The 26888-nt window shown below is 46.2% G+C and overlaps 1 protein-coding gene across 1 annotated transcript in view; it reads right to left on the bottom strand.

The window, feature by feature from the left end:
• MUC13 (mucin 13, cell surface associated) overlaps positions 1 to 24473 on the bottom strand; it is a 29907-nt gene extending 5434 nt beyond the window's left edge. Inside the window, exons 1-9 of the mRNA XM_047755605.1 lie at positions 24346 to 24473; positions 19228 to 19350; positions 17957 to 18063; positions 12121 to 12176; positions 8693 to 8856; positions 4924 to 5049; positions 4444 to 4573; positions 3461 to 3498; positions 1067 to 1151 (exon numbers count right to left, since the gene is read on the bottom strand). Coding sequence (XP_047611561.1) covers positions 1067 to 1151; positions 3461 to 3498; positions 4444 to 4573; positions 4924 to 5049; positions 8693 to 8856; positions 12121 to 12176; positions 17957 to 18063; positions 19228 to 19350; positions 24346 to 24427 — 911 coding nt within the window. The 5' untranslated portion in view covers positions 24428 to 24473. The remainder of the gene's footprint in view (positions 1 to 1066; positions 1152 to 3460; positions 3499 to 4443; positions 4574 to 4923; positions 5050 to 8692; positions 8857 to 12120; positions 12177 to 17956; positions 18064 to 19227; positions 19351 to 24345) is intronic.
• Between the last annotated feature and the right edge of the window lie 2415 nt (positions 24474 to 26888).

Below are 26888 nucleotides of genomic sequence, written 5' to 3'. Positions count from 1 at the left end.
GGAGGGAATTTTACTATATCAAAATATTTGCTGAATAAATGAATGGACCCTACTTAAGTTTTTAAAGAGAGCATTTAAGGCACCAAGCTGAGCAATGGCCACACGGAGATAACATTTCTACTTAAAGCCCAGGGTGCTCAGTTGAGGTGGATGTTAGAGTCTTTGGAGGGACTTGAGCAGGGGAGTGACTTGTAAATTACATTTGACAACATCAGTGGAGTTAAATACCGCTAACTAGAGTTTTTTAATGACATCAGAAAACTGACTGCTACATCGCATTGCAGTATTAAGCAAAATCAAACCTCGACAACAAATTTTAAAAACGCAAAAGATAAAAACTATGTATACAGATATGATATCACTTACACGTGGAATCTAAAATATGGCACAAATGAACCTATCTGCAAAAAACAGAAACAGACTCACAGACCTAGAGAACAGACTTGTGGTTGCTGAGGGGGAGGGGGAGGCGGGAGGGAATGGAACAGATGGGGGGTTTGGGATTGGCCTTTGCTCACTGAGGTATATGGAATGATTAGCCAACAGGAACCTGCTGTATAGCACAAGGAACTCGACCCAATATTTTGTGATAATCCATGTGGGAAAAGAATCTGAAAGAGAATGGATGTGGGTACATGCATAACAGAATCGCTTTATTTGTAAAGCAGAAATCACCACAACATTGTAAATCCACTCTACCTCAATAAAACTTTAAAAAATGAAAAAAAAAATGGCACAAATGAAAAAAAAAGTTACATATACAATATTGTTTTAAAAGGTAGGAAAAAACCTGGAAAGATATATGCCAAAATGTTGGTTGCTTCAGGGTAGTGGATTTTGTGGGTGATTTTTTATTCTGTTTCTTTGCACGATTCCCTATTTTCTTCAGGGACTATGTGTAGCTTATAGAATCAGGAGAAAATTAAGGTCGGGAAAAAAGGGCAATGGTGCTAGAGGTCCATGCCTTATTTTTCTCCTCTTGCCCGGGAAAAGGCTTGGGTGTGTTTGTGAACCAGAGTGTGAGGCCAGTGGCGCTGTGTCCCAGGAAAGAGACACCATTCCATACCTTAATGAGAGGACGAATGCAATCACCATGCTGAGAATGAGGATGCCAGCGATGGTGCCCACGATGGTGAGGATCAGCTGATATGCTGAAAGGGAGAAGAGAAGAGTAGGAACAGCCTCCTCCAAGCAGACCTCCACTGTCTACTGCACAGGTACACGCGTTCCTAGTAGCTCCTGGCTCTGAGGACCATCAGGCTCTGGTCTCCAGGGTCAGGATAGGTGGGTGGCTCACCTTCTCTAACCCTCTGTCTGCTCACCCCCAACTGTGTGTTCAGAACTCAGTTAGAAGAGGCAGCCTTGCCAGATAATCGAGGACCTAAACACAAAGTAGGCCAGGGTGGCAGGACCTTCCTGGGCTTCATAAGGATGGGATCTCATCCGAGGTCCATGCCACCTCCCTGCTTCTGCTGCTTTCACCTGCCTGCCACAACTGACCTTGCCGATAAACCAGGGGACCTGGCTGGGAGTTAAATTTGTCCCTGATAGAGGAGCCGGGTGATGTCCAGATGGAATTGGGGAGGGAAAAGTCTGGAGGTTCATTACCACCCTTTTTCCTCTAGATCTGCTCTAATGTTACTGAGCACTCAAAATGTGGCTGTGGGATGGCCTGGAAGCGTAACATATGCAGTGATTCCAAACACATAGTATGAAAAAAATGTAAAATATCTTATTAGTATTCTCTTCTTTTTTTAAATTTTTTCTTTTGGTCTTTTTGCCTTTTCTAGGGCCGCTCCCACAGCATATGGAGGGGTTTAATTGGAGCTATAGCTGCCAGCCTGCGCCAGAGCCACAGCAACTTGGGATCCAAGCCGCGTCTGTGACCTACACCACAGCTCACAGCAACACCGTATCCTTAACCCACTGAGCAAGGCCAGGGATCGAATCTGCAACCCCATGGTCCGTAGTCAGATTTGTTAACCGCTACGCCATGACGGGAACTCCCCTTATTAATATTCTTATATTGATTACCTGTTGAAATGATACTATTGTCAATGTATTGAATGAAACAAAATGTTAAAAATCAATTTCATCTATTTCTCTGTACCTTTAAAATTTTGCTTAGAACTTTTAAATGTGAAGTGAAATCTGAAGTTCACGTCATGTTTCTATTGGACAGCATGACTCTAGATCCCCTTGATTCTTCTGCTACATGCCTGCCACGTATGCCACCCCTAACCTGGGTTCATGGGCCACAGACTGTTCCGTCTGAAAAAACTTCAAATGTTATCTGATCTAAACCTCTCACTTTATAGGTTGGACACTGAAAGCCCAGAAGGAAGAAATGACTTAGCAAACCCAGCCTTGAAACAAAATACAGTGGAAATTGGAGTTCCTGAAGTGGTGCGAAGGGAGAGGTAGCGTGTCGAAAGCACTGGGATGCAGGAGGGTTAAGGATCCAGCATTGCTGCAGCTGCAACGTAAGTGGATACTGCAGCTTGGATCTGATCCTTGGCCCAGGGAACTCCATACGCTGTGGGGCAGCCAAAAAAGGAAAAAAAATACAGCGGAAACTGAAAGCATTTCTCATCACTAACTTTGTGGCTGGCTGGAAGGTGAATAGGAATATTTGGTTCATTTTGGGTCATTGATCTTTTGGTCCATTACGTACAATTTTAAATATAGAATAATTTAAGGAGTGCCTGTCGTGGCTCAGTGGTCAACAAATCTGACTAGGAACCAGGAGGTTGCAGGTTCAATCCCTGGTCTCGCTCAGCGGATTAAGGATCCGGCGTTGCCGTGAGCTGTGGTGGAGGTTGCAGACACAGCTCAGACCTGGCGTTGCTGTGGCTGTGGCTTAGGCCGGTGGGTACAGCTCTGATTAGGTCCCTAGCCTGAGAACCTCCACATGCCAAGGGTGCAGCCCTAAAAAGGACAAAGACAAAAAAAAAAAAAAGAATAATGTAAAATATGAAGTTAATATTGTCCCAATCTGGCAGGAGGGAACAAAGCAACTGAATTTGCAATAACACATCCCAAACTAGCAAAGAGCTCTGAGACAAAAAGAAAACTTGAGCAGTTAAAAGTCCAGTTTCTAGTTCTGCTCGCCCATGAACACAGTTTTGGAATATAGTCTTGTATCCTTTCCGGTGGCAGACAATGCAGATTTAAGCTAACGTAAGAAACAAATACAATGTTGGGACAAACTTCTTTGGCCTGAGACAAGTCCAGAGGCACCAGTGCACCCCTTGGGCGGACTTCTGTTATTTCCCACACTGAAGGGGCTCTGTCTGGGACCTAAGGGTGGACATGGGATGGCTGACCCAGAAGGCAAACTACAGGCAGATTTTCTCTCTCTTTATGAAACAAGCCAGGGCCTTTGGGGGACTGGGTAGAATTCTGAATGTGGTCCATGGTTTTCAGAAGCTGAATAACAGAGCAAGACTTTTCTACTCACGGTTTTCACAGCCAACTCCACTGTAGCCAAATGGACACCTAAAATACAATGAGAAGGAAACCATGGTAAAGAGCCTTGGAGGAGCACGTCAGAGGTCCCACCCAACCTCCATGTCATCCTGGCATTTTTCTTTTCTTTTTTTTTTTTAGGGCTGCACTTGTAGCATATGGAAATTCCCAGGCTAGGGGTCAAACCAGGGCTAGAGCTGCCAGCCTATGCCACAGCCACAACCACAGCCACAGCCACAGCCACTCAAGATCTGAGCTGAGTCTGCGACCTACACCACAGCTCCGGGCAATGCCAGATCCTTAACCCACCGAGAAAGGCCAGGGATGGAACCCGCATTCTCATGCATATTGGTTGGATTGTTTCCACCGTGCCACAATGCGAACTTCCCATCCTTGCATCTTTCTTTCACTCTCTCCTCCCTGTTCCATCTCCTCTTTCTCTTTTCTTCCTTACACTCCCATTCTTCAGGGGAGTACCTTTCATGGCCTCTGGAAGGTTGAGGGAGGTGCTCCCCAATCTCCTGTGGTTCCAATTGCTACTGACTGAACGCTCCACCCTCCGAGCATCAGGAACATTCAGCAATTTGGGCGGAGCAGAGCCCCAGAGGCATGGAGCACTGTGGGACCCCCTCAGCCTGTGAGGCCACATGGCTCTGCTACTTATTCACTGCCCTGTGATCTGGGAATGTTTATATTCTCCGAACTTCAGCTTCCTCACCTGAAGACAGGGAACGAACACAGGCCCGACAGTGCTGCTGTGTGACAAGTATTGCTTGGGTGGTTCCCAGCACATAGAGAAGGTTCAAAACCCGATGGTGATGGGAATGGTGATGATGAAGGTGGTGACGCTTTGCAACTTCCTAACGGATGCCAGCGTACCAGCTTCCTGACCCTAAACCCATACGTATATGACACGTGCTAACTTCTCTCTCAGCTTCATCTATGACAAGATGAAAAAGGAGTGATTTCTCTTACGCTCGACAGATCTTGTTTTTATCCTCCTTGTAGCCAGGCAGGCATAAGCATTCGGCGTTCCCAGTGCTCCTCACAAGGCATTGCCTATTGTTCTCTGCGTTGCAGGTATCAGAGCATGCTGGACCCAAAGCTTCAAAACAGAGTGATTTCTGGGTAATTTTCAGAAACGACCAGTTCAACCCGTTCAACCCCAAAGTGACACGTCACAGAATACAATTTTTTCACATTGCTTTTTCTGGGTAGAATGAGGCGCTCCATGGCTCTGCATGTGACCTGTCCCCTGTGAGGCAGCACATGGGCCTCCTCACCAGCTCCTTAGCCCACGCCCCATCCAGGACCACAGGCCTATAGCCAAAATTCACATCCCTCAGACTCTGAAACGCACATGGAAACTTGAGCCGGAAAATGAGTCCTTTGCAAATGTGAATGCAGAAAAGGCAGGAGGTGTGAGGACCATTCAGAAGCAGGTGGAACACTTACCAACACACAGAGGGACCAGTGGGTTTGGTCTCTCCAGCCCCTCTTTGCACTTACACAGTAAACCACTGGGGCACTCATCTTGCTCATTTTGCTTCTTACATCCATAATAATCACACCGATCTTGCCCTGAGAGGCACAAAGAATTCAAAGACGTATTTAGCAAGACACTACAGGGTAGCTTGTGAAAGCACCCCATTCCACTGATGTTACGGTTGCCTTTTAACATGTCTTGGGGGTCAACCAATAGAAATCTGGGCTTTTGAAACTCAACTCCCCAATCATCTCTTCTAGAACAATTTCCTTACATTATCCAATTCAAATGAATTCAATCCAGTGCAACGCAATTAGGATCAAGTTCAAGATCTCTTCTGAACCTAGCTCTTGACTAGGTTCCACAAGGGACACAGTAGTTGGTTAAGTTTTGGGCCCCATCTTTGGAGAGTTACGTGTTGGTTCCCATAGCCAGTTGCATCCAGCAACTCGTAACACAGACTTTAAGTACAATGGGAATTCGGGGGCTCAGCTACCTAAAGGTAACATTGTGGAGGAGGCAGGAATTGGGCTAAGTCTTGAAAGATAAGGAAGATGTGACAGTCAAAGGGGAGGCAGAGTCTGCCTATGTGGAATAAACAAGGTATGAAAAGAAGTAAAGGATTCCTGTCCAGGAGTGATGGAGTTGTCCTTGGGCAGGGGAGAGGCAATGCAATGAGGGGGATGAACACTGAGACTTCTTGGCTTTGCCGTCCCCATTGGCTGTGGGCTTTTTGTTCAATTATTTGATTTGTGGTAGGTCCAGGTTCCCTCCCTCTATGAAATGGGGCTAATGATTCTTGTTTCACATCATTATTGTTAGAACTGAATGAGCTCATATAAATGCAAGTGTCCACTACAGGAAACTCAACAAATAATCATTCTCTTGTTCATTCGTTGGTATAGCAGGGTTTGGGTGCCAGGCTAAGAGCACTGACTTTTATCCTGCAAGCCTAAGAATCAATTGGTGGATTCTGAGCAGAAACATGGCACGAGAAAGCCATCTTTTAAAAATAGCGTAGAAGCAGAATGGAAGGCATTAGGGACAAAAGATGAATCTGAGCAGAGAGCAGGAGCAGGTAGAACAGAGATGTGGTTGCTCTCTTCTAAACACCCCAAAGCTCTAACTAACCTTCCTTCATTACCTGCCATTTAAAAATGCCTCCAATTAAAAACCTAGAGAAAGAGATTCTACAGCTTTTGACACAAAGGAGAGAGTCTGTATTTGCAGCAGAAACAAGAGAGCAGCAAAAGGTGTTTTTCTCTAAAAGTCCTAAGCTCTCACTTCTATTTGCTGGGTGATTCGTGCTCTTGCGGCCACCTCTAGCTGGCATCATTCAGGAATTTGTTAATGTATCTGAGAGCACATGCCTGGCCTCAGAGTAGAGATGTGTTAAGAGGAGATATTAAAAAAAAAAAAAAAGAGCAATTCTCAGTGCTGATGCCACATGGTTTCAACTCTGCCAAAGCTCAGAGCCAAGGTGGTTACTAAGTAGAGTCAAATGAGAGAATTACAAAAGGAACCCCAACTTTGTCTTGAAGAATGCACCAGGTGTTTTCATCTGGTGACCATGCTGACGGGGACACTCAACTTCCTCACACTTGTTAGAAGTCTCATCCAGCCCCAAACAGAGCGTATGATAAGGTTTTGTCTTGCCTCATTGACAGTTTCATCTTCCAGGGGGCAGAGGTTCTGACTACATGAATTACTACTCTGGAGCAAATTATGACCCCAAGAAGAAATATATTGGCAGACAGAAGTGATGGGTCCTTTTGAAGACAAGGACCAAGTGATAGCCAGAAAGAGAAGTATGACTTTGAGAGATACATTTTGAGGTGTTCAGAAAGGGTAAGGTACAGTTCCACGGCATGAGACTCGGGAAGATGAAAATAGGTTAAAACAGTAAGAAGCTCTGAAAATGTAATTCTCACTGTGCAGCTGCATATGGTCCCAATGAACTACAAAAAAAATCATGGGAGAGGGTGAGTTAATTTAAGAAACTGGCATGGTTTGCACAGGAAACTCTCAGGTGAGAGATATAGACAGAATATGCAAAGAAGGTCTCTTAACCAAAGATGGAATATTAAAAGTATGACAGAGACCGTCTAGAGTCCAAATGAGCGTAGGTTTGCCACAAACAAAACTGAAAACAATAACAAGAAGAAGAAAATCTGATGGCAATGAGCAAAGAGTTAAACATGAAAAGTGAGAAAGAAAAGAAAAATGGCTGAATGAAGGGGTGTGTGTGTTTTCTATGCTACAGGGGCTCATGGAAAGGTCAGGCCTGGTTGGAGTAACATGAATGACAAGAGAAAAATCGAATGGCTCTGCAACTATTTTGCTCCAGTCTCTTCTGCCAGGAAAGGATACTTGGATGGACATTGCTAAGGGGGCCACAGCCATGGAGAGGGGATGGTGCAGGAGAGCCCCATCTTTTCTGGCAGCATCATGTTTTATTTCAGAGCATTTATATTCCAAGTTCCTGAGAGAACCGTGAGAATCTCTGTGACATCTTAGAAAGAGAGAAAGATATTTAAACACTATATACAAACAGGATTTAAGTATATTTTTAGAAAGAGCGGTACGTTTTGCAAATGAGGACATGGAGGTTACAATCATCAAAAAGCAAAACGTGAGAGGGTAAAGCAGGAGTCTTGGAAGTCTCAAAATGAAGGATGAGGGAGGCGGGATGAAGGGGGATCAGGAGAATGGTGGATGGAGGGCCAGAGAGAAGAGGACTTTAGGAAGGGGAGGGTACCAGTGCAAATGCTACAGAACTGTCAGATAAATTGTGCCTCAACAGAGGCCTTTGGGTTTGGCAACCAGGACTGATAACCAGTTGCGCAGAACCGACCCCAGGGCTGGCCAAGGTGCCTCTGAGAAGAGAAACTCCTGATGACTGCTGTGGTGGTTGTGCTAATCACGTCAATTTTTTCCTACCTTCCTGTACCCATGCCCCGTGGTGGGGCCTGCCACACAGTGCTCAGCTATGTGAATTGCTCCGGCCACGAAGACAGTTGTACATGTGACACAAGCGGAGAGTGAGAAACACCTGTGAATTGAAACGCACCCTCTTGCCACCTTGGAAACCTGGACTAACCTGCTAGAGGATGAGATACTGTGTGGAGCAGAGACAAACCATCCAGGTGAGCATCTGAGATCATTCACCTCCAGTGGACCCACCCAGCAGCTTAAGTGAGCTCAGCAGAGATCAGCCAAGCCCTGCCTAGATCAGCAGAACCACCCAGCTGAGCCCAGCCCAAATCCTGACCCAGAGAATTATGGTATTGTAATAAACAGATGGTTAATGTTTTGGGCCACTAAGTTTTGGGGTATTGGTAACACAGCAAAATGAATTGTTATAGCTCTGCTGTGGACTTGTGTGTCTGCCTAAAAGGGAAACAGCCTAGGAAAACTTTCTATAAGCATGTGGAAAGTGATAACGGAGCATAGAGCCCCCTTGTTTCTCTTTTCTTCATCTTTCCCTGTCCAGAGGTTGTTTATTAAGACAACCTTCCAAGAAGTGGAACAAACTAGTCAGTCTGACGGCTTGGAGAATGGTTATAAAGGAGCAGAAGCCAATTAAGAGAGGAAAGGGCGGGTTCAAAGGAAACTCAGAGACATCTGTGGATTCAGTGATTCAGTTCTTCTGGCCTCTTTCACACATATAATAGAAAAGTTCACAAAAAGGTAGACATATCTTCAGGTAAATGTTGAATAAAATGATTTAGTACTTACGGATATATTCTGTAAAGTCACTTGGGTTGCTTTTAATTGCTTGGTCAATGGCATTAGATATGGAACTCTCATTTTCTGTTGTAGTTTCTTTAAAAATGTTTACTACTTCTACCTCAACAAGCTGGTTGCTGGCACGCATTTTATATCTTGCTGAAGGAGTTGTGCTAAAAATGGAAATGAACCCATCACTTAAGTTGAATTGAAGCATCAACAAATGGTGATCTTCAGACCTCCCAGACTCTCCAATCTCCCCAAGCTTGTCCCAACCCACTGTTCTATAGCCACAGTTGAGGCCCAAATCCCAGGGAGGCTTGGGGTTGCCATAAGAAGGACATTTATAGGCCTAGAGATCTCTGGCCTAGAATGCATTCTGAGGAAATCTAGGGGTACAACAAGGTCCTGTTGGAGGATACTTAGGAAAATCATGGATGCTTATTTTTAGGACCTAGGAGCCTGGAGTGAGCCAGAAGTAGAATAAATGACATCTGAAATAGTAAGTTGTCACTTTCTGCAGAAAATCAAGAGACAATGCTGGACCCTTAACTGCTAGGCCACCAGGGAACTTCCAAGAATAGGTCTCTGGATGAGCTGTAAAATGCCAGACTTGTGCTTTGAGAGAGACGGGGGTTGGGAGGTGCGTGTTTGTCTTTAGGCACAGAGAGGGCGGCAGCTGACCATATGGTGTCTGGGTCACTCCCAGAAAGGGCCTAGGAAGCCAGCAAGCAGCTTCAAAATGCTTGTATGATGGGGTCTGGGCCCACCTGACCCAGAGGAGAGTTGATTCCAAGGAGGGATGGGGTATTGGTGGTACATGGTAAGCATAGCTGCCTTCCAAGGAGCGATGGGGCTGTGGTGAACATCAGCATCTGATACCAAATCACACCACCAGACACTAATGGCTTGTGATGAGCAAGACATTATAGGAGTCTCTCTCTAATCAGCACTGCAAAGCAGGGCGCTAGGACCAGCCAAGTTCTAATTCTTTCATTATCCAAAAGGAGTCAAATGATCCAACCACTGAGTGAGAGAGAGAGAAAGGACTTAAAGAAGAGAACTCCTGGAGTTCCCATCATGGCTCAGCGGAAATAAATCCGACTAGGAACCATAAGGTTGTGGGTTCAATCCCTGGCCTTGCTCAGCAGGTTAAGGATCCAGCATTGCCATGAGCTGTGGTGTAGGTTGTAGGCTTGGCTCAGATCCCGCATTGCTGTGGCTGTGGTATAGGCCGGCAGCTGTAGCTCTGATTCAACCCCTAGCCTGGGAACCTCCATATGCTGCGGGTGTGGCCCTAGAAAGACAAACGACCAAAAACAAAAAACAAAACGAAACAAAACAAAACAAAACCCCCTTCCTTCTCTGATTTGTGGCTGTGTGCTTTGTTTCTGCTTTTGGTCTCTTTAGGGCTGAATTCTAATTTCAAGCTTCCTATCATGACTTGTTCATGATGGGATTTGGAGGTGGTAGTGGAATGTACAGGGCAGTGAGAAAGGGGTATTTCACATAAGCTATTCTTTATCTAGAGATCTATGGTATAATTCTGCAGTGGGGCTACGAAAGAAATGCCGTCCATCATTCATTGGTTTGAAGAACTTACTAACATATACTCTGATTCAAGAGGCAAGACGTTAGAATCACAGAATTTTTCAGGGAAAGGATGGAGCAGCTGTGTACTAAGTGACAAAGAGGTACAGTGTAAATGGCTAGAGCATAGCCTGGGAGTTAAGAACCCAGGATGGTCACCACCTTCCGTGACCCAAGACCCGTCCCAGCTTCCCGCAGTCTGAGTGTCCTCCTCTGTCCAGAGAGAGATTTGAAGGTTAGAGAATTTCTGAGCATCCTTCCCATTGCAGCATTTGGGCAGTAAATAAAGAGCTTGGGAGTCAGAGGAGAGGACACTGGTCTGGAGTCAAAGAAATGTCTTCTGAGGTGAGACTGAGGTCTCTTTGCCCTCCTCAGCCCCCAAGCTGGGGGAAGGTGGTGTTCTCCAGGACCCTGAGCTCACAGGCAAGGGGTTGCCTCCAAACTCCACGGGCGTCCTTTCAGTAGTAACTCCTTAAGAACGAAAGTAGGGACACTATTTTAAGGACCCCCCCCCCCGGCTCCCCAAGTGACCATGTGGGACCAGCTCTCCATCACACTTGTAGGATCTGGTATTCTGGAAGGGAAACTGATGGAAATGAACACATACTGAAACCGACTACCCGCCAGAAACTTTACACAGGGCATCTTTTCAATGGTATCTCATTCGTTCCTCCCAGGGTTCCGGGAAAGTTGATCAGACTATCCCAGTCATGCAGAAGAGGTATCGAAAGTTCAGAGAGGTGAAAATGCCTGCCCGGTCACACAGCAAGAAAATGCCAAGGCCAGGATTCAAGTACAGATTTAGCGGACACACCCACACCTAACCATTCCTGTTTTTACCTGGTCAACCCAATGTATGAACACCCTGTCGTCCCCTCAACCAAACTAACATCCTTAAACACTACATGACAGTGGTCTGCTATCCCTCCCGCTTCCAGCCTCTGCAGTCAGAGCCCAGCCTCCCTGCCTGATGTTTGCTCTGTGCCTCCCATTACGCTCCCTGCTGGCCTCCTGGCTCCCAATCACATGTGCCCCTCCTTCACCACCAAGATCAAAACTCACCATATTTAGGAGGCCTTCTCTGAATGTCTATATCTAAGTATATACAGATTATCTTTTTCCACAATAGGATTCGACACAGTTCACAAAGAGAGATGCAGTAGTAAAACCATAAAACAGAAATGTTGGGGCTGCAGTACTAGATGACTCCATGCATCCTAGGACATTCTTTCCTCAGACTGCAGCCCTTGTGTATCAATCTGCTTCAGGGCAGGCTGAGATGGAATCACTGACTTCTTGAGAGTCCTCTGCCTTTTTGGGTCCCCAAATAGCATGCAGTCCTGGTCACTGAATGTTGCTGGGCTCATTGCATGCTTACTCTCATGGCAGAAAGAGCTCACGACAGGACCTTCAGTAGCCAGGTGCATGACTGATACCTTCCTGTCATCTGCCATACTCCCCGCTATAAGGGAAGAGATGGCCATGAGCCATTCATTCGCCTCCTGACCTCCTGGAATGCACATTCCAGGGGTGGACTAGGTGTGGTTTGTAGCCAAGGGATCAAACCAACCAAACCGATCCAGGTGATGCCCTAGACCATGTGTGTAAGTCGCTGAGCAGCCAATTACAGACAGCAACTTGCTGTCCCAGGCTACACCCACCCAGGCTGGGGTCAATGTGACATCAGAGGCAGGGCCCCCTGCAGTCCTCTGACTGACTACTTCTTCTTAACATGTGAGCAGCCACCCTAGGGCCTTGGTGCTGCATGGGGAATGCAAGAGAAGACAGGAAGTTAGGCAAACTCACACCTGCTTCCAAAGTACCCCATCGGTCCACAGTAAACTTACCTTACTTTAAGAATTACAGTCTGTCCGTAATCAGAATTGCTAAATGTGTCATTAAACTGTGGAGAAGAAGAACAGATTTAGTAACTACAAAGAGGGGGAAACGTGATGCTATATTTTAATTTTAACATAAATCTATTTTTTTTTGTCTTTTGTCTTTTGTTGTTGTTGTTGTTGTTGTTGCTGTTGCTATTGCTATTTCTTGGGCCGCTCCCGCGGCATATGGAGGTTCCCAGGCTAGGGGTTGAATCCGAGCTGTAGCCACCAGCCTACGCCAGAGCCACAGCAACGCGGGATCCGAGCTGCGTCTGCAACCTACACCACAGCTCATGGCAACGCCGGATCGTTAACCCACTGAGCAAGGGCAGGGACCGAACCTGCAACCCCATGGTTCCCAGTCGGATTCATTAACCACTGCGCCATGACGGGAACTCCCATAAATCTATTTCTAAACACATTTATATAACACAGCAAATTACTCTTCACACACACGCTAACAACGTTCAGTATTTTTTTGCTTCAAAGTAGTAAGATCCTGATACAATGCAGAGCTCCCCAGGAAGAAGGGGGAAACTCAAAGCACTCAGCCAAATCAATGATCACAGTCTTAAAAATAATGTGACTAACTTTTGTCTTTTCAAAGCCACTGTGAAGTTCTGCACATTTGTTAATTTATCTTTACGCGTACTTCATACACTCATCAGTTTACCAAAGGAAGACTCAGTTGCCTACCTTGCTGAGGCATCATGCCAGAAACATAGAGATAACCAAGATGGGCAGACCCAGCGTGTAATCAAATAGGAGGTTACACCATGGAGCTGAGAGAGGTAAGTGCCACAGAGAGTACAATCTACTGTGGATGTTCAAAGAAACTCACTTAACAGTTGTAGAAAACCAGAGAGGGCTTCATAAAGGAGATGGGACTTAAAGCATTTCGAGAGTCATGTGGGGCCAGGAAGCAGAAGAAGGAGCCACCCACACCAACACTGGGAAACAGTGCCACTCGGAAGGTAGCAGGCTGGAGTGTCACATTACACAACTTGTCATCTTTGCTGCAAAATTTAACTTCTTTGGGCTTCACTTCCTTTTGGAAAATCTGAGAGATCAGTAATTCCCACCACATAGGGCTATACGATGTAGGAAATGAGATGGTATATATGATACATGGCTTTGTGAGTTGGGAACCGGGAAGGGCTCTAGCACAAGTTGATCTTATTGGGATTGAGTTGTATTCAAGAGCAGAGACAACTTGGGAGTTCCCATTGTGGCTTGGTGGTAGTGGACCTGACTAGTATCCATGAAGATAAGAGTTCGATCCCTGGCCTTGATCAGTGGGTTAAGGATCTGACGATGCTGTGAGCTGCAATGTAGGTTGCAGATGTGGCTTGGATCTAGTGTTGCTGTGTCTGTGGTGTAGGCCGGCAGTGACAGCTCCGATTCGACCCCTAGCAAGGGATCTTCCGTATGCTGCAAGTGTGGCCCTAAAAAAAAAAGGCAGAGACAACTCTAGATACTTATAAAGACATGGCCAGAGACAGAGCTGGGACTTCTGGTAGGGGTGAGGTGGAGGTAGGGCAGGGGTCCCAGTTGGAACATAAAATAAGTTCCTTGATGTCAGGCTGGAGTTAATTTCCTCTTTCTCATGACACACCCCCCACATGCATACACCTGTCCATCACCCATTCCCACCCATAGTACTGAGCACAGGGCAATCCCCATGAAACACTCAACAGGTACCAGTTGACTGATGACTGAATGAATTAACTATGAAAGACATGACTTTGGAAATGTCTTCTCTTTGGGCCCTGGTCTCCATATTTATTACGTCAATGTTGAACATGGTTGGCGCAAATTTTTTATAACCCAAGAATTTTATTATTTTTCTCCCACAAGGACCCCACATTTTAGAAGATCAGCCAATGTCATTTAAAAAGATACCAAATCATTTCTTTTTTATTTTAGTCAAATTCAAATAAATTTAGTTAGTCTGGGCAGCCTTGTATCCAGAATATGTCCATATTCATTTTAATTCTTTTAAATATCAGGGAAAGCTGGTATTCCTATAAACCCTCAGGGCCCTGGGAGTCTTAGGAACAAATTAACTGGAACAAGTTCCACCCCAAATTTTCCTTACAGCTCCCCTACTGACCATTGCCCATTTAGTTTTCTTAATTCCAAAGAAGGGATTGCAAAATTAGCATCGGGCACAGGGAAGAAAAGATTTCCTTTTTTTCCCCCTCTTCCAGGTCACCCTCTGAGGATTTAAGGCTATACACCTTTCAATGTGAAGGGCTGCAGGGTTGGACAGGAGGGCAGGAACTATCCAAACAGGCCTGTCTGGAGTTCATGGCACAAGAGAGCCAGCAGGAGAGAAGGAGAAGCGGCTCTGTGGTCAGGCAGGTCCTGGGCTCCCATCTCCCCATCCTCATTCATCAGCTGGGTGACCTTCCGTAAGTTATTCAGTTACATAGCCTTCCTGATCCTTGACTACCTACCTCACCTGCAAACCTGTATCAAAGTACCGTCTCCCCCAGGTGCCTATTTTGAGAATTAGAAATATGACACATGCAATGCCAGGTATAGCATGCAACAGGGAAACTTCAAATCCCTCTGATTATGGGGAAACATTGAGGGGAGGGATAAACTGGGAGGTTGCGATTGGCCCAGACACGCTACTATGTACAAAATCAGTAAGTAACCAGGATCTCCTGTACAGCACAGGGAATTTACTCAGTACCCTGTGGTGGCCTATTTGGGGAAAGAATCTGAAAAGGAATGGATATATATGTATATGTATATGTATGGCTGATTCACTTTGCTGTATACCTGAAATTAACTCTTTGTAAGTCAACTATACTCCAATATGACTCATTAAAAAAAAAATCCCTATGTGGACTGTCCATTTGGCTCCACATGGGGAGAAAATGGGCCCTGGGAAACCCCTCAGGGCCTGAGCTGGCACTGCCACAGCTACAGAGTCTGCAAAGGGGACCTTGAAGAAAGTCAATTGTCTCTCTTTTCCTCTCTCTAGGAGCTGCAAAGGCGTTCTGGCAGATCCCTTTCAGATTCAAAGACTCTCAGAAATTATGAAAGTGTTCCATCCCAGCCCTGGTACCCCTGGGACCATCAAGTCCTATCTGAGATCAAGTTGCTACACTTATCTCCGAAGACCAGGGCGTTGGCCTGAAGCCAGACGGGGCTTTGGACATTCAGATCCAAAGCAAGTTGGGAAATGCAGTGGCTCCAGGGACCAGGGCTTGGGGAAGTCACATAAGTCAATTGAGGGGTTCCCTGGAGACAGGAACATCGTGTTGCTATCTTCAATGTACTGAATATCTTCTGAGTGGGGAACTGGAATGCAGACCCAGGGTAAGAGGCTAAGTCATGGCCATGCACCCCTCATGTGCAGGTGGAACAGCAAAGGGGCCAGGGCAAGTCCGGGATGCAGTGGACATGGGTTTTATCAGAGCAGTGTCAGGCACTGGCTGTTTGGTTGTGAGCATTCACTCTATATGTACAATCTCTAAGACCATTTGGATAATAATTTTTCACTTTTAGCCAATTCTAGCAATAAAACTCTTTACAATGACATAATGTCAAACGGAAAGGCAGTATCATAGAGTAAGATGTTAGTTGTAAAAAGCATTTCTTCACCTAGAATTATGTGCTTAGACATATTTCCAAGCTAACATTTTTTCCTTCAAAACTAAACTTTGAGAAACACTGATGGGACACCTCTAAGGCCTTCCTGTCTGACAGCTGTGGTTTTAGAATAGAGATCTCCACCTCTCTCACATCGACACATTCACTCACAATAATCACAAAGAAATGAAGCTGTTGCTCATTTGGACATTTTTGACAATGGGAAAAAGAAGTAACGGATGTTAATTTAGAAGGAGTTCCTTCGGACACTAAAAAAGCTGGACTAGTCTAGAAATGTATGCAAATTGGATGGCAAAATGGAAAAAACAACACCTTTAAATTTTTTTCTCTTCAAAATGCAAATCAAAACCACTATGAGGTACCACCTTACACTGGTCAGAATGGCCATCATCAAAAAGTCTACAAACAATAAGTGCTGGAGAGGGTGTGGAGAAAAAGGAACCCTAGTACACTCTTGGTGGGATTGTAAATTGGTGCAACCACTGTGGAAAACAGTGGGGGAGATTCCTCAGAAAACTAAACATAGAACTACCATTTGATCCAGCAATCCCACTCCTGGGCATCTATCCAGAGAAAACCATGACTCAAAAAGACACATGTACTCCGATGTTCATTGCAGCACTGTTTGCAATAGCCAAGACATGGAAACAACCTAAATGTCCATCAACAGAGGAGTGGATCAAGAAGATGTGGTACATATACACAATGGAATATTACTCAGCCATTACAAGGAATGAAATACCGGCATTTTTAGCAACATGGACGGACCTAGAAATGATCATGCTAAGTGACGTCAGTCAGACAATGAGACACCAACATTGAATGCTTTCACTGACAGGTCGGGAATCTGAAAAAAGGACACAAGGAACTTCTTTGCAGAGTAGGTACTGACTCACAGACTTTGAAAAACTTATGGTTTCCAAAGGAGAGAGGTTGGAGGGTGGGGGGATGCGCTGGGGGTGTGGGATGGAAACACTATAAAACTGGATTGTGATGATCAACTATAAATGTAATAAATTCATTGAGTAGTCAAATAATTTTTTTCTCTTCAAATCTATGGAAATAACTTATTTTTAAGTATAATTAATTTATCTGTCCATTAAAAAATATTTTAATAGCCTCCATAAAAACAAGTATAGCATGGCTATAGCAGGCTTCTAAAGGCTCTCTGCAGTGCTGGGTGTTACACTCTAGGTGTAGGATCACAGGGAGGTCCCAGGGTCCCAGAGGTGGAGTCTAGGCAACCAGGAAGCCACGGCACCCAAGAGTTTGGAACAGCTGCTCTTCACCAACCAATAAGGATGCATTTCACCTATTTGAATCACTGGTACCAACCTGTACCAGTCTAACAAGTCAGTTAAAGAATATTTATTGCCTGAAGTCTGGGAGAGTTATGCCTCCTACTTGGTTTTTGTTCCTCGGAATTGCCTTGGTAATTCTAGGTCTTTTGTGGTTCCACATAAGTTTTTGGATTGTTTGTTCTAGTTCTGTGAAAAATGTCATGGGTAATTTGATAGGGATGCATTGGATCTGTAGATTGCTTTGGGTAGTATGGCCATTTTTACGATATTAATTTTTCCAACCCAGGAGCATGGAATAGCTTTCCATTTCTTCACATCTTATTTGATTTCCTTGATTCATGTTTTATAGCTCTCAGCATATAAGTCTTTTACGTTCTTGGCCAGGTATTTGATTTTTTGGGGTGCAATTTTAAAAGGTATTATATTTTTATATTCCTTTTCTAATATTTCATTGTTAGTATACAGAAATGTGACTGATTTCTGAATATTAATCTTATACCCTACTACTTTTCTGAATTTGTTGATCAGTTCAAGCAGTTTCTTGGTTGAGTCCTTAGGGTTTTCTATATATAGTATCAGGGGAGGGAGTAGGATGGATGGGGTGCTTGGGGTTAACAGACACAGACTATTGCCTTTGGAATGGATAAGCAATAAGCTACTTCTGTGTAACACTGGGAACTATGTCTGGCCACTTATGATGGAGCATGATAATGTGAGAAAAAAGAACGTATGCGTGTATGTGTAACTGGGTCACCATGTTGTACAGCAGAAAATTGACAGAACACTGTAAACCAGCTATAATGGGAAAAAATAGAAATCATTATATATATGTAAAAAGAATATTTGTATAGGAAGGATGGTTGGAAAATACTTACAAAATTTGTAACTTGAAGGTATAAGTTTTGATAGGCCACAGAATTTTCATGTTCTAGATCAGTTGTTTCTGATATTTTGACCGTAATTTTACCAGGGAAAATCTTTCCTGAAATTCAAACACAATCTTTCTGTGATATTTAATGTGAAGAGAGGCATTTCTCTTTTCTTTAAAACAGATAATTTTTTAAAAATTCTAAATGTCTGATGATACTACAGGAAGTCTGGGAATATGAAAAACATGACCCCAACCCCCACCTAACCTACCACAACTATCCTCATTTTGGCATATTTCTCCCAACTTTTTTGTGTCCCTAGTTTACATCATTATAATTCCAAGTTTATATCATGTCTTCGTATATTACATAAGCATTTCCCAAATCATTACTTAGACTTCATAATTATCATTTTAAATGCTACAAAACATTCTAGGAAGTACATGTTTCCTTTATCGATGAAGTCATTTTTGTTTTGTTTTGTTTCATTTTTTCTCTTTTGGCTACACCCATAACAAGAGGAAATTTCCAGACCAGGGACTGAACCCGCACCACTGCATCGACCTGAGCCACAGCAGTGACAACAGATCTTTAACCTGCTGAGCCACCAAGGAACTCCAATGCAGTCATTTCTTGTTTTCAGTGCATTTAACTACTTAAAAGAGAAAAAACTGCAATGAACCTCTTCGTGCATAAAACTTCCCGTATTTAGGGTCATTGACTTAGTGTGGATCCCCAAAATGAGATTATTAGTGCTGAAAATATGAACATCTATTTTGGCTTTTGGGATATCTAATCCTTGTGGCCAATACAATGCCTTCATTTCCTATGCAAATCTTAGGACAGAGAACTGAACCAAGGTCAGAGACCAGGTTTCCAGCTGGTCTGTGTGGTTTTAGGAAATCACCTTAATTCTGCATCAGTGTCCCCATGTAACAGCATCACTTAATATTTATACACCTTTGTACCTGTCCAGGGACATCAACACCTATCATTCTGACTTTGATCCCATGGCACCATTCCCTTGAACAGGTCAGGTGAAGGGACCCATCCACACGCACACCTTTAGGACTAGCTCACAAATCTGACTTAGTCCATTTCCTCTCCCATCAGTTTGCACTGAAATAAGACAGGACTCTTTTCTGTACTCTCCTGGGCTTTGTTGCCTCCAAATCTGCCTCTAATATTATAGAAGTTCTTCTTGCTATTAGTTTAAGTTTTCTCTTCTATTTTAGGTCTGAGATGCAGCTCTACCTGATTCATCCGTTCTAACTCACCTTTATTGCAGGTGGAAGAGTTATAGTAATACCCTTCTGAACACAGGCAAAAAAACCTATTATTCAGACTAACACATGAAGAACCACCCTTACAGGAATCTTGCTGGCAAGGGTTCCTGGAACCTGCAATGGAGTAGAAAAACATTAAAAATACACAGAATGACAACAAACAAACAGCACCCAGAAACATGCTTTTAAATATTCATGCCTCCCCTCCTGAACACTTTCTATTCTTCAGCTGTCTTACTCCATGGCACACCCTTAAATCAGCTAGAAACAAATACATATTTTCTTTCTTTTCTTTTTTTTTTTGTTACACTTGATTTACAATGTTCTGTCAATTTCTGTTAGTACATATTTTCTTATGTCTCTGGAAAGTTTGTTGCTAAAATTCTGGAGCCAAACACTTGTCAAACAGGAAAGATCAGGGGTGGGTGAGTCTGCACAGAGAGAGAGAGGGCATCTTCTAATTCTGAGGAATAAGGAAATAATTTGGACCTCAAGGATCCTCCAGAACCTTGACGTCTGGTTTTCTAACACTAGGTAGTGTTCCCTAAAACCATTTCAGAGAAAGCATCATATTTTGTGAACAACTGACTTACAGAGAGGACTAGGCAAGAAGCTGCCAAAAAGAAATTAGGTGTTATATTTTGGTTAGTATGCATGGTATACAGACCTACGAAGAAAAGAAAGGGATAGTAAGGGAACAAAGTGGATTAATCCAGTGAAGATTCTAAGAGGAAGTGATGAGGGGATCGCTGGCTTTTTGGGTGGATGACCTGAATAAATGGTGAGAAGAACATTACAATGGTTACTACACCATGGGCTGGGACTCCTAGACCAGGCAGGATGCAGCATCTTGCCTGTCTCTGGAGAACTGATGGGATCTGAGAAGGAAAAGTTAGGGCAGTGGCCAAAAGATGAGCTTGGTTAGCCATTTTCTTTATCTTTGTTAAGTGAAATGATTCTGAACTTTGATTTCAGGATAGAATCAAGTGACTGACAACCCTCAGTGCTGTCTTAAGATTCTTAGGATCCTATGGGTGGAAATCATTTCTTAAAAAAAAAAAGCTATACATAAACTAAAATGGGTATAACATGGTCTCCCTCTCTCTCTCTTTTTTTTTTTTTTAGGTCCTCACCAGTGGCATACGGAGGTTCCTGGGCTAGGGGTCAAATCGGAACTATAAACACTGGTCTATGTCACAGCCACAACAACGCCAAATCCAAGCCGTGTCTGTGACCTACACCACAGCTCACGGCAATGCCGGATGCTTAACCCATTGAGCAAGGCCAGGGATTTAACCTGCATCCGGATGCTAGTCAGATTTGTTTCCACTGAGTCACGATGGGAACTCCAACATGGTCTCTTTTTATTGAAGTATCATTGATTTGCAGTACTATATTAGTTTCAAGCATACAGCATAGGATTAAGTATTTTTGCAGATTATACTACAAGTTATTATAAGATAACATCTAAAATTTCCTGTGCTATACAATTTACCTTTGTTGCTTATCTATTTTATGCATAGTAGTTTCTGTTAATCCCATACCCCTAATTTGTCTGTCTTCCCTTTGGTAACTACAAGTTTACTTTCTCTTTCTGTGAGTCTGTTTTTGTTTTGTATATACACTCATTTGTATTATTTATTTATTTATTTATTTATTTATTTATTTATTTATTTTTTATTTATTGTCTTTTCTAGGGCCACTTCCCACCACATATGGAGGATCCCAGGCTAGGGGTCTAATCTGAGCTGTAGCTGCCGGCCTACGCCAGAGCCACAGCAATGTGGGATCTGAGCCGCATCTGCGACCTACACTACAGTTCACGGCAACACTGGATCCTTAACCCACTGAGCAAGGCCAGGGATCAAACCTGCAACCTCATGGTTCCTAGTCGGATTCGTTAACCACTGAGCCACAACAGGAACTCCAGTGTTATTTTTTTAGATTCTACATATAAGTACTATCATTACAGCCACACACACACACACATATCACATTTTCTTTATCCAGTCTATTGGTGGGCACTTGGGTTGCTCCCATGTCTTGGCTATTGTAAGTAGTGCTCTTATGAACATGGGGGTGCGTGGATCTTTTCAAGTTAGTGTTTTCATTTTTTTTTTTCTGGCTATATACCAAGGAATGGAATTGCTGGATCACAGGGTAGTTTATTTTTAGTTTTACCCTATGATCCAGCAATTCCACTCTTGGGTATATGGCCAGAAATACCCTGCACTTTTTCATGATTAAAAAAAAGGAGAGGAATACACAGAAACATACAAGTATATTTGTTTGTATTTGCACAAACACAAAAAATTGGCTGCATAAGTTGAAACTGAAGTCTGGGTCCTAGGAGTTTAGGATAGGAGGAAGATTTCATTTTTATTTCATATACTTTTGCCCTGTTTAAGCTTCTTTTCTTATAACCTATGGACTAAAATACTTCTGGTGAGGAACTCTCAAATGTGAAATGGTTCAGCCACTTTAGAAGACATGTTGGCAGTTTCTTACAAAACTAAACACACTCTTAACCACATGACCTAGCAAGTGCCTGTCTTGTAATTTACCTGATGTAACTAAGTATTTACCAACTTATATCCACTCAAAACCCTGTATACAAACACTTAGAGCATTGTATACAGGGTTTGGAAGCAACCAAGATGTCCTTCAGTAGGTGAGTGGATAAACAAACTGGTATAATCAGACAATGGAATATTACTCAGTGCTCAAGCCTTGAAAACTGACATGGAGGACTCAAATGCCATTGCTAAATGAAAGATGCCAATCTGAAAAGGCTGCATACTGTGGGATTCCAACTACATGACATTCTGAAAAAGGCAAAACTATGGCAATAGTAAAAAAGATTAGTGGTTGCCAAGGGTTAGCAGGGAGGATGAATAAGCAGGTGAAAACAGTCTTTATGATAGCGTAATGATAGATGCATGTCACCATATGCTTGTTGAAACCTATAAAACATACAACATCAACTGTAAACCCTAACGTAAACTGGACTTGGGCAATTATGATATGTCAATGTAGAGTCATCAGTTGTCACAAATGTGCCATCTGGCGAGGGATGTTGATAATAAGGGAGGCTGTACAGGCACAAGGACCGGGAAACATGGGAAATCTATGTACCTTCCTCTCAACTTTGCTGTGAGCCCAAAATTGCTCTATTTTAAGGGGGAAAAAAAACCCACACAAAATCAACCCCCATATCCCAAACCCCAGGCTATGGGACATAAGAGGCATGGCACAAGATCTCATAAACCATGTGAGGGTCACCCCTTTGAGAAGATGTAAACCAACATTCTAAGTAAAGTAAATGTCTTTTTTAAACAAGCCTCAGTCACACTGGAAAATTCTAGGGAAGAAATTTAGTACAGCTCCATTCTGAATATACCAGACAGATAACTCCCGGTGTGCTTTCTCCCTGGCAATAAAGAACAGACTTGTTAGCATTTCTGTGTGCCAGGAATAGAGTCGTAGGATGTCACAGTGGGAAAAGGATCTGGGCGGCTATTTTTTTTTTGTCTTTTTAGGGCTGCACTCATGGCATATGGAGGTTCCCAAGCCATGGGGGTTGAATCAGAGCTGTAGCTGCTGGCTTAAAGTATAGCCACAGCAACACAGGATCCTAGCCACATTCTATGCCACAGCTTTCAGCAATGCCAGATCCTTAACCCACTGATAGAGCCCACATCCTCGTGGTTACTAGTTGGGTTCTTAACCTGTTGAGCCACAATAGGAACTCCGGGATGGCTATTCAGTTCAGTCACACCTTGTTACAGATGAGTCCGTTGAAGCCAAGACAGAAGTGATTTGCCTTGTGCCCCAGAGTTAGTTAGTGTAGGGCCAGAACACAAGAAGACTGCCTTACTCTGCAAGAGTGTCTAGGGAAGCAAAACAGCTTAGATAAGCTCCCTACTGGAGAACTGATTGTGCAGCTGTGGTTTTTTTGACCTAGCCTTCAGAGTGGACCCTTCAAACACAAAAGAAGCCTGGGAACCAAGTTTGATACAGGCTCTGGCTCCATTTGCTTAATCATTCATTTCACAGGTCTATCAAAGAACATTGGGGAAGCCACAAGAAGTAAGCTCAGGGAGACATCGACTTGACTTTTGGCCTTGGGCAAGTTGCTGCCCTTACTGGACCTCAGTTCCTCTAACTGGGAATAACAGGGTTTATCTAGACCCTTGAAGCCTAGGTTTCAGCATTCCTTTAGACAAGGGTTTGGCAAATGATGACTTGAGTGCCAATTCTGACCAGTTTTCTGTTTTTGCAAATAAAGTTTTATTGGCACACAGTCAGGCACATTCATTTGTATATTGCCTATGGCTGTTTTGATGTTAACAGGACAGAGTGGAGTAGTTGTAACAAAGACCTTACTACGGCCCATAAAACCTAAACTACTTATTAGTTTCCTTTCACCGATAAACTTTACTGACACTTGCTCTATACCAAACTTTGGGAAATGACACAAGTGGTTTTGGTTTCAACTTTGGCTTGAGATCAATCATCTTGTCTTAGATAAGTATCCCCAAACATCCGTCTTTTGGACCATGGACCTGGTCATGTCTAGGACTCTTTGAGCAATGCTCTTGTTTGGCTTTTTATTCCTCAGCCTCAAATTCCATGAATTAGCTCAAATACCAAATTGTGATCACCTACCATTTAATGTCATATTTTTCAATAACACGTGATGTGGAATCAGAGTAGAAGTGACTCTCTCCTTCAGTAGACCAGGGATATAGATCAGTGGGGCTGAAGAGTCAGTGTTTATTTGGACCTGATATTCTCAAAGAAGCTGACATTATTTCCAAAAAACTCCTATGGAGAAGGAAGCTGGAACAGGAGCTTTCATAAAGTCCAACTTCATAGGAATATTCCACATATGGCAAATGCTTGAGGAAAGGGGAATAGCATGGAACTGCAGGTAATCTTTTAGCATCTTTGCCATCACTATTAGCATTTGTGACTCCAGGGTTTCGTAACCAAGGTCCTCTTGGGTCCCTTTATATGCACTTCCCCATTCCCGAACAACACACTTACCTCTCATCCTCCAAAAGGCCCTGATGCCTCAGTGAGGAGCTGTGAGGGAATCTCTCTTACCTGAGGTGGGTGTGGAGGCAATAGGTGTACTCGAAATAGCAGGAGAAGCATTTGCTGCAGAGGAAGGAGTGGTGCTTGCCATGGCGGCCGGAGCGCTGGTGCTTGACGCGGCGGATGGAGCGCTGGTGCTTGCCGCGGCGGATGGAGCGCTGGTGCTTGCCGCGGCGGATGGAGCGCTGGTGCTTGCCGCGGCGGATGGAGCGCTGGTGCTTGCCGCGGTGGATGGAGCGCTGGTGCTTGCCGCGGCAGGAGCGCTGGTGCTTGCCGCGGCAGGAGCGCTGGTGCTTGACGCAGCGGCTGGAGCGCTGGTGCTTGCCACGGCCGGAGTGCTGGTGCTTGCCCCCGCGGCTGGAGCGCTGGTGCTTGCCGCAGCGGACGGAGCGCTGGTGCTTGCCACGGCGGCTGGAGCGCTGGTGCTTGCCGCGGCCGTAGCGCTGGTGCTTGCCGCCACGGACGGAGCGCTGGTGCTTGCCGCGGGGACCGGAGCGCTGGTGCTGGCCGCGGCGGCTGGAGCGCTGGTGCTTGCTGCCGCGGATGGAGCGCTGGTGCTTGCCCCCGCGGCCGGAGCGCTGGTGCTTGCCCCCGCGGATGGAGCGCTGGTGCTTGCCGCGGCGGATGGAGCGCTGGTGCTTGCCGCGGCGGATGGAGCGCTGGTGCTTGCCGCGGTGGATGGAGCGCTGGTGCTTGCCGCGGCAGGAGCGCTGGTGCTTGCCACGGCAGGAGCGCTGGTGCTTGACGCAGCGGCTGGAGCACTGGTGCTTGCCACGGCCGGAGTGCTGGTGCTTGCCCCCGCGGCTGGAGCGCTGGTGCTTGCCGCAGCGGACGGAGCGCTGGTGCTTGCCACGGCGGCTGGAGCGCTGGTGCTTGCCGCGGCCGTAGCGCTGGTGCTTGCCGCCACGGACGGAGCGCTGGTGCTTGCCGCGGGGACCGGAGCGCTGGTGCTGGCCGCGGCGGCTGGAGCGCTGGTGCTTGCTGCCGCGGATGGAGCGCTGGTGCTTGCCCCCGCGGCCGGAGCGCTGGTGCTTGCCCCCGCGGGTGGAGCGCTGGTGCTTGCGGCCGAGGATGGAGCACTGGTGCTTGCCACGGCCGGAGCGCTGGTGCTTGCCGCGGCAGACGGAGTGCTGGTGCTTGCCGCCACGGCCACAGCGCTGGTACTTGCCACAGGGGCTGGAGCACTGGTGCTTGCCCCTGCGGCCGGAGCGCTGGTGCTTGCCGCCACGGACGGAGTGCTGGTGCTTGCCGCTGCGGCCAGAGCGCTGGTGCTTGCTGCGGCTGGAGCGCTGGTGCTTGCCGCCACGGACGGAGCGCTGGTGCTTGCCGCGGGGACCGGAGCGCTGGTGCTGGCCGCGGCGGCTGGAGCGCTGGTGCTTGCTGCCGTGGATGGAGCGCTGGTGCTTGCCCCCGCGGCCAGAGCGCTGGTGCTTGCCCCCGCGGGTGGAGCGCTGGTGCTTGCGGCCGAGGATGGAGCACTGGTGCTTGCCACGGCCGGAGCGCTGGTGCTTGCCGTGGCAGACGGAGCGCTGGTGCTTGCCGCCACGGCCACAGCGCTGGTACTTGCCACAGGGGCTGGAGCACTGGTGCTTGCCCCTGCAGCCGGAGCGCTGGTGCTTGCCACGAATGGAGCGCTGGTGCTTGCCGCCACGGACGGAGTGCTGGTGCTTGCCGCTGCGGCCAGAGCGCTGGTGCTTGCTGCGGCTGGAGCGCTGGTGCCTGCCGCCACTGACGGAGCGCTGGTGCTTGCCACCGCGGACGGAGCGCTGGTGCTTGCCGCTGTGGACAGTGCACTGGTGCTTTCCGCCGCGGCCGGAGAGCTGGTGCTTGCTGCGGGGGCCGGAGTGCTGGTGCTTGCCCCTGCGGCCATGGCAGGAGCGCTGGTGCTTGCCCCCGCGGCCGGAGCACTGGTGCTTGCTGTGGTCGGAGCGCTGGTGCTTGCCACAGCGGCCGAAGCGCTGGTGCTTGCCGCGGCCGGAGCGCTGGTGCTTGCTGAGGCAGGAGCGCTGGTGCTTGCCGCCGCGGATGGAGTGCTGGTGCTTTCCGCCGCGGCCGGAGCACTGGTGCTTGCCGTGGCAGGAGCGCTGGTGCTTTCCGCCGTGGACGGAGCGCTGGTGCTTGCCGCCGCGGATGGAGTGCTGGTGCTTGCCGCGGCAGGAGCGCTGGTGCTTGCCGAGGCAGGAGCACTGATGCTTTCCGCCGTGGACGGAGCGCTGGTGCTTGCCGCTGCGGCCGGAGCACTGGTGCTTGCCGTGGTCGGAGCGCTGGTGCTTGCCACAGCGGCTGGAGCGCTGGTGGTTGCCGCGGCCGGAGCGCTGGTGCTTGCTGAGGCAGGAGCGCTGGTGCTTGCCGCCGCGGACAGAGCGCTGGTGCTTGCCGCCCTGGCGGTTGGAGCAGTGGTGTTTTCCACCCTGGCCGGAGCGCTGGTGCTGTCTCTGGTGGTCAGCTTGGTGGTGTTTCCTGTCGTGTTCTGAGCCATATTTGCTGAAAGACAAACTTTCAGAAGATAAAACACTGTATATATAATGGCAGAGCCTACTATGCAATACTAA

The sequence above is a fragment of the Phacochoerus africanus genome, chromosome 1 (genome assembly GCF_016906955.1).
Source record: "Phacochoerus africanus isolate WHEZ1 chromosome 1, ROS_Pafr_v1, whole genome shotgun sequence".
Classification (NCBI taxonomy): domain Eukaryota; kingdom Metazoa; phylum Chordata; class Mammalia; order Artiodactyla; family Suidae; genus Phacochoerus; species Phacochoerus africanus.
Note: the sequence above shows the minus strand (reverse complement) of the source record. Positions and strands in the feature narration are given on the sequence as shown.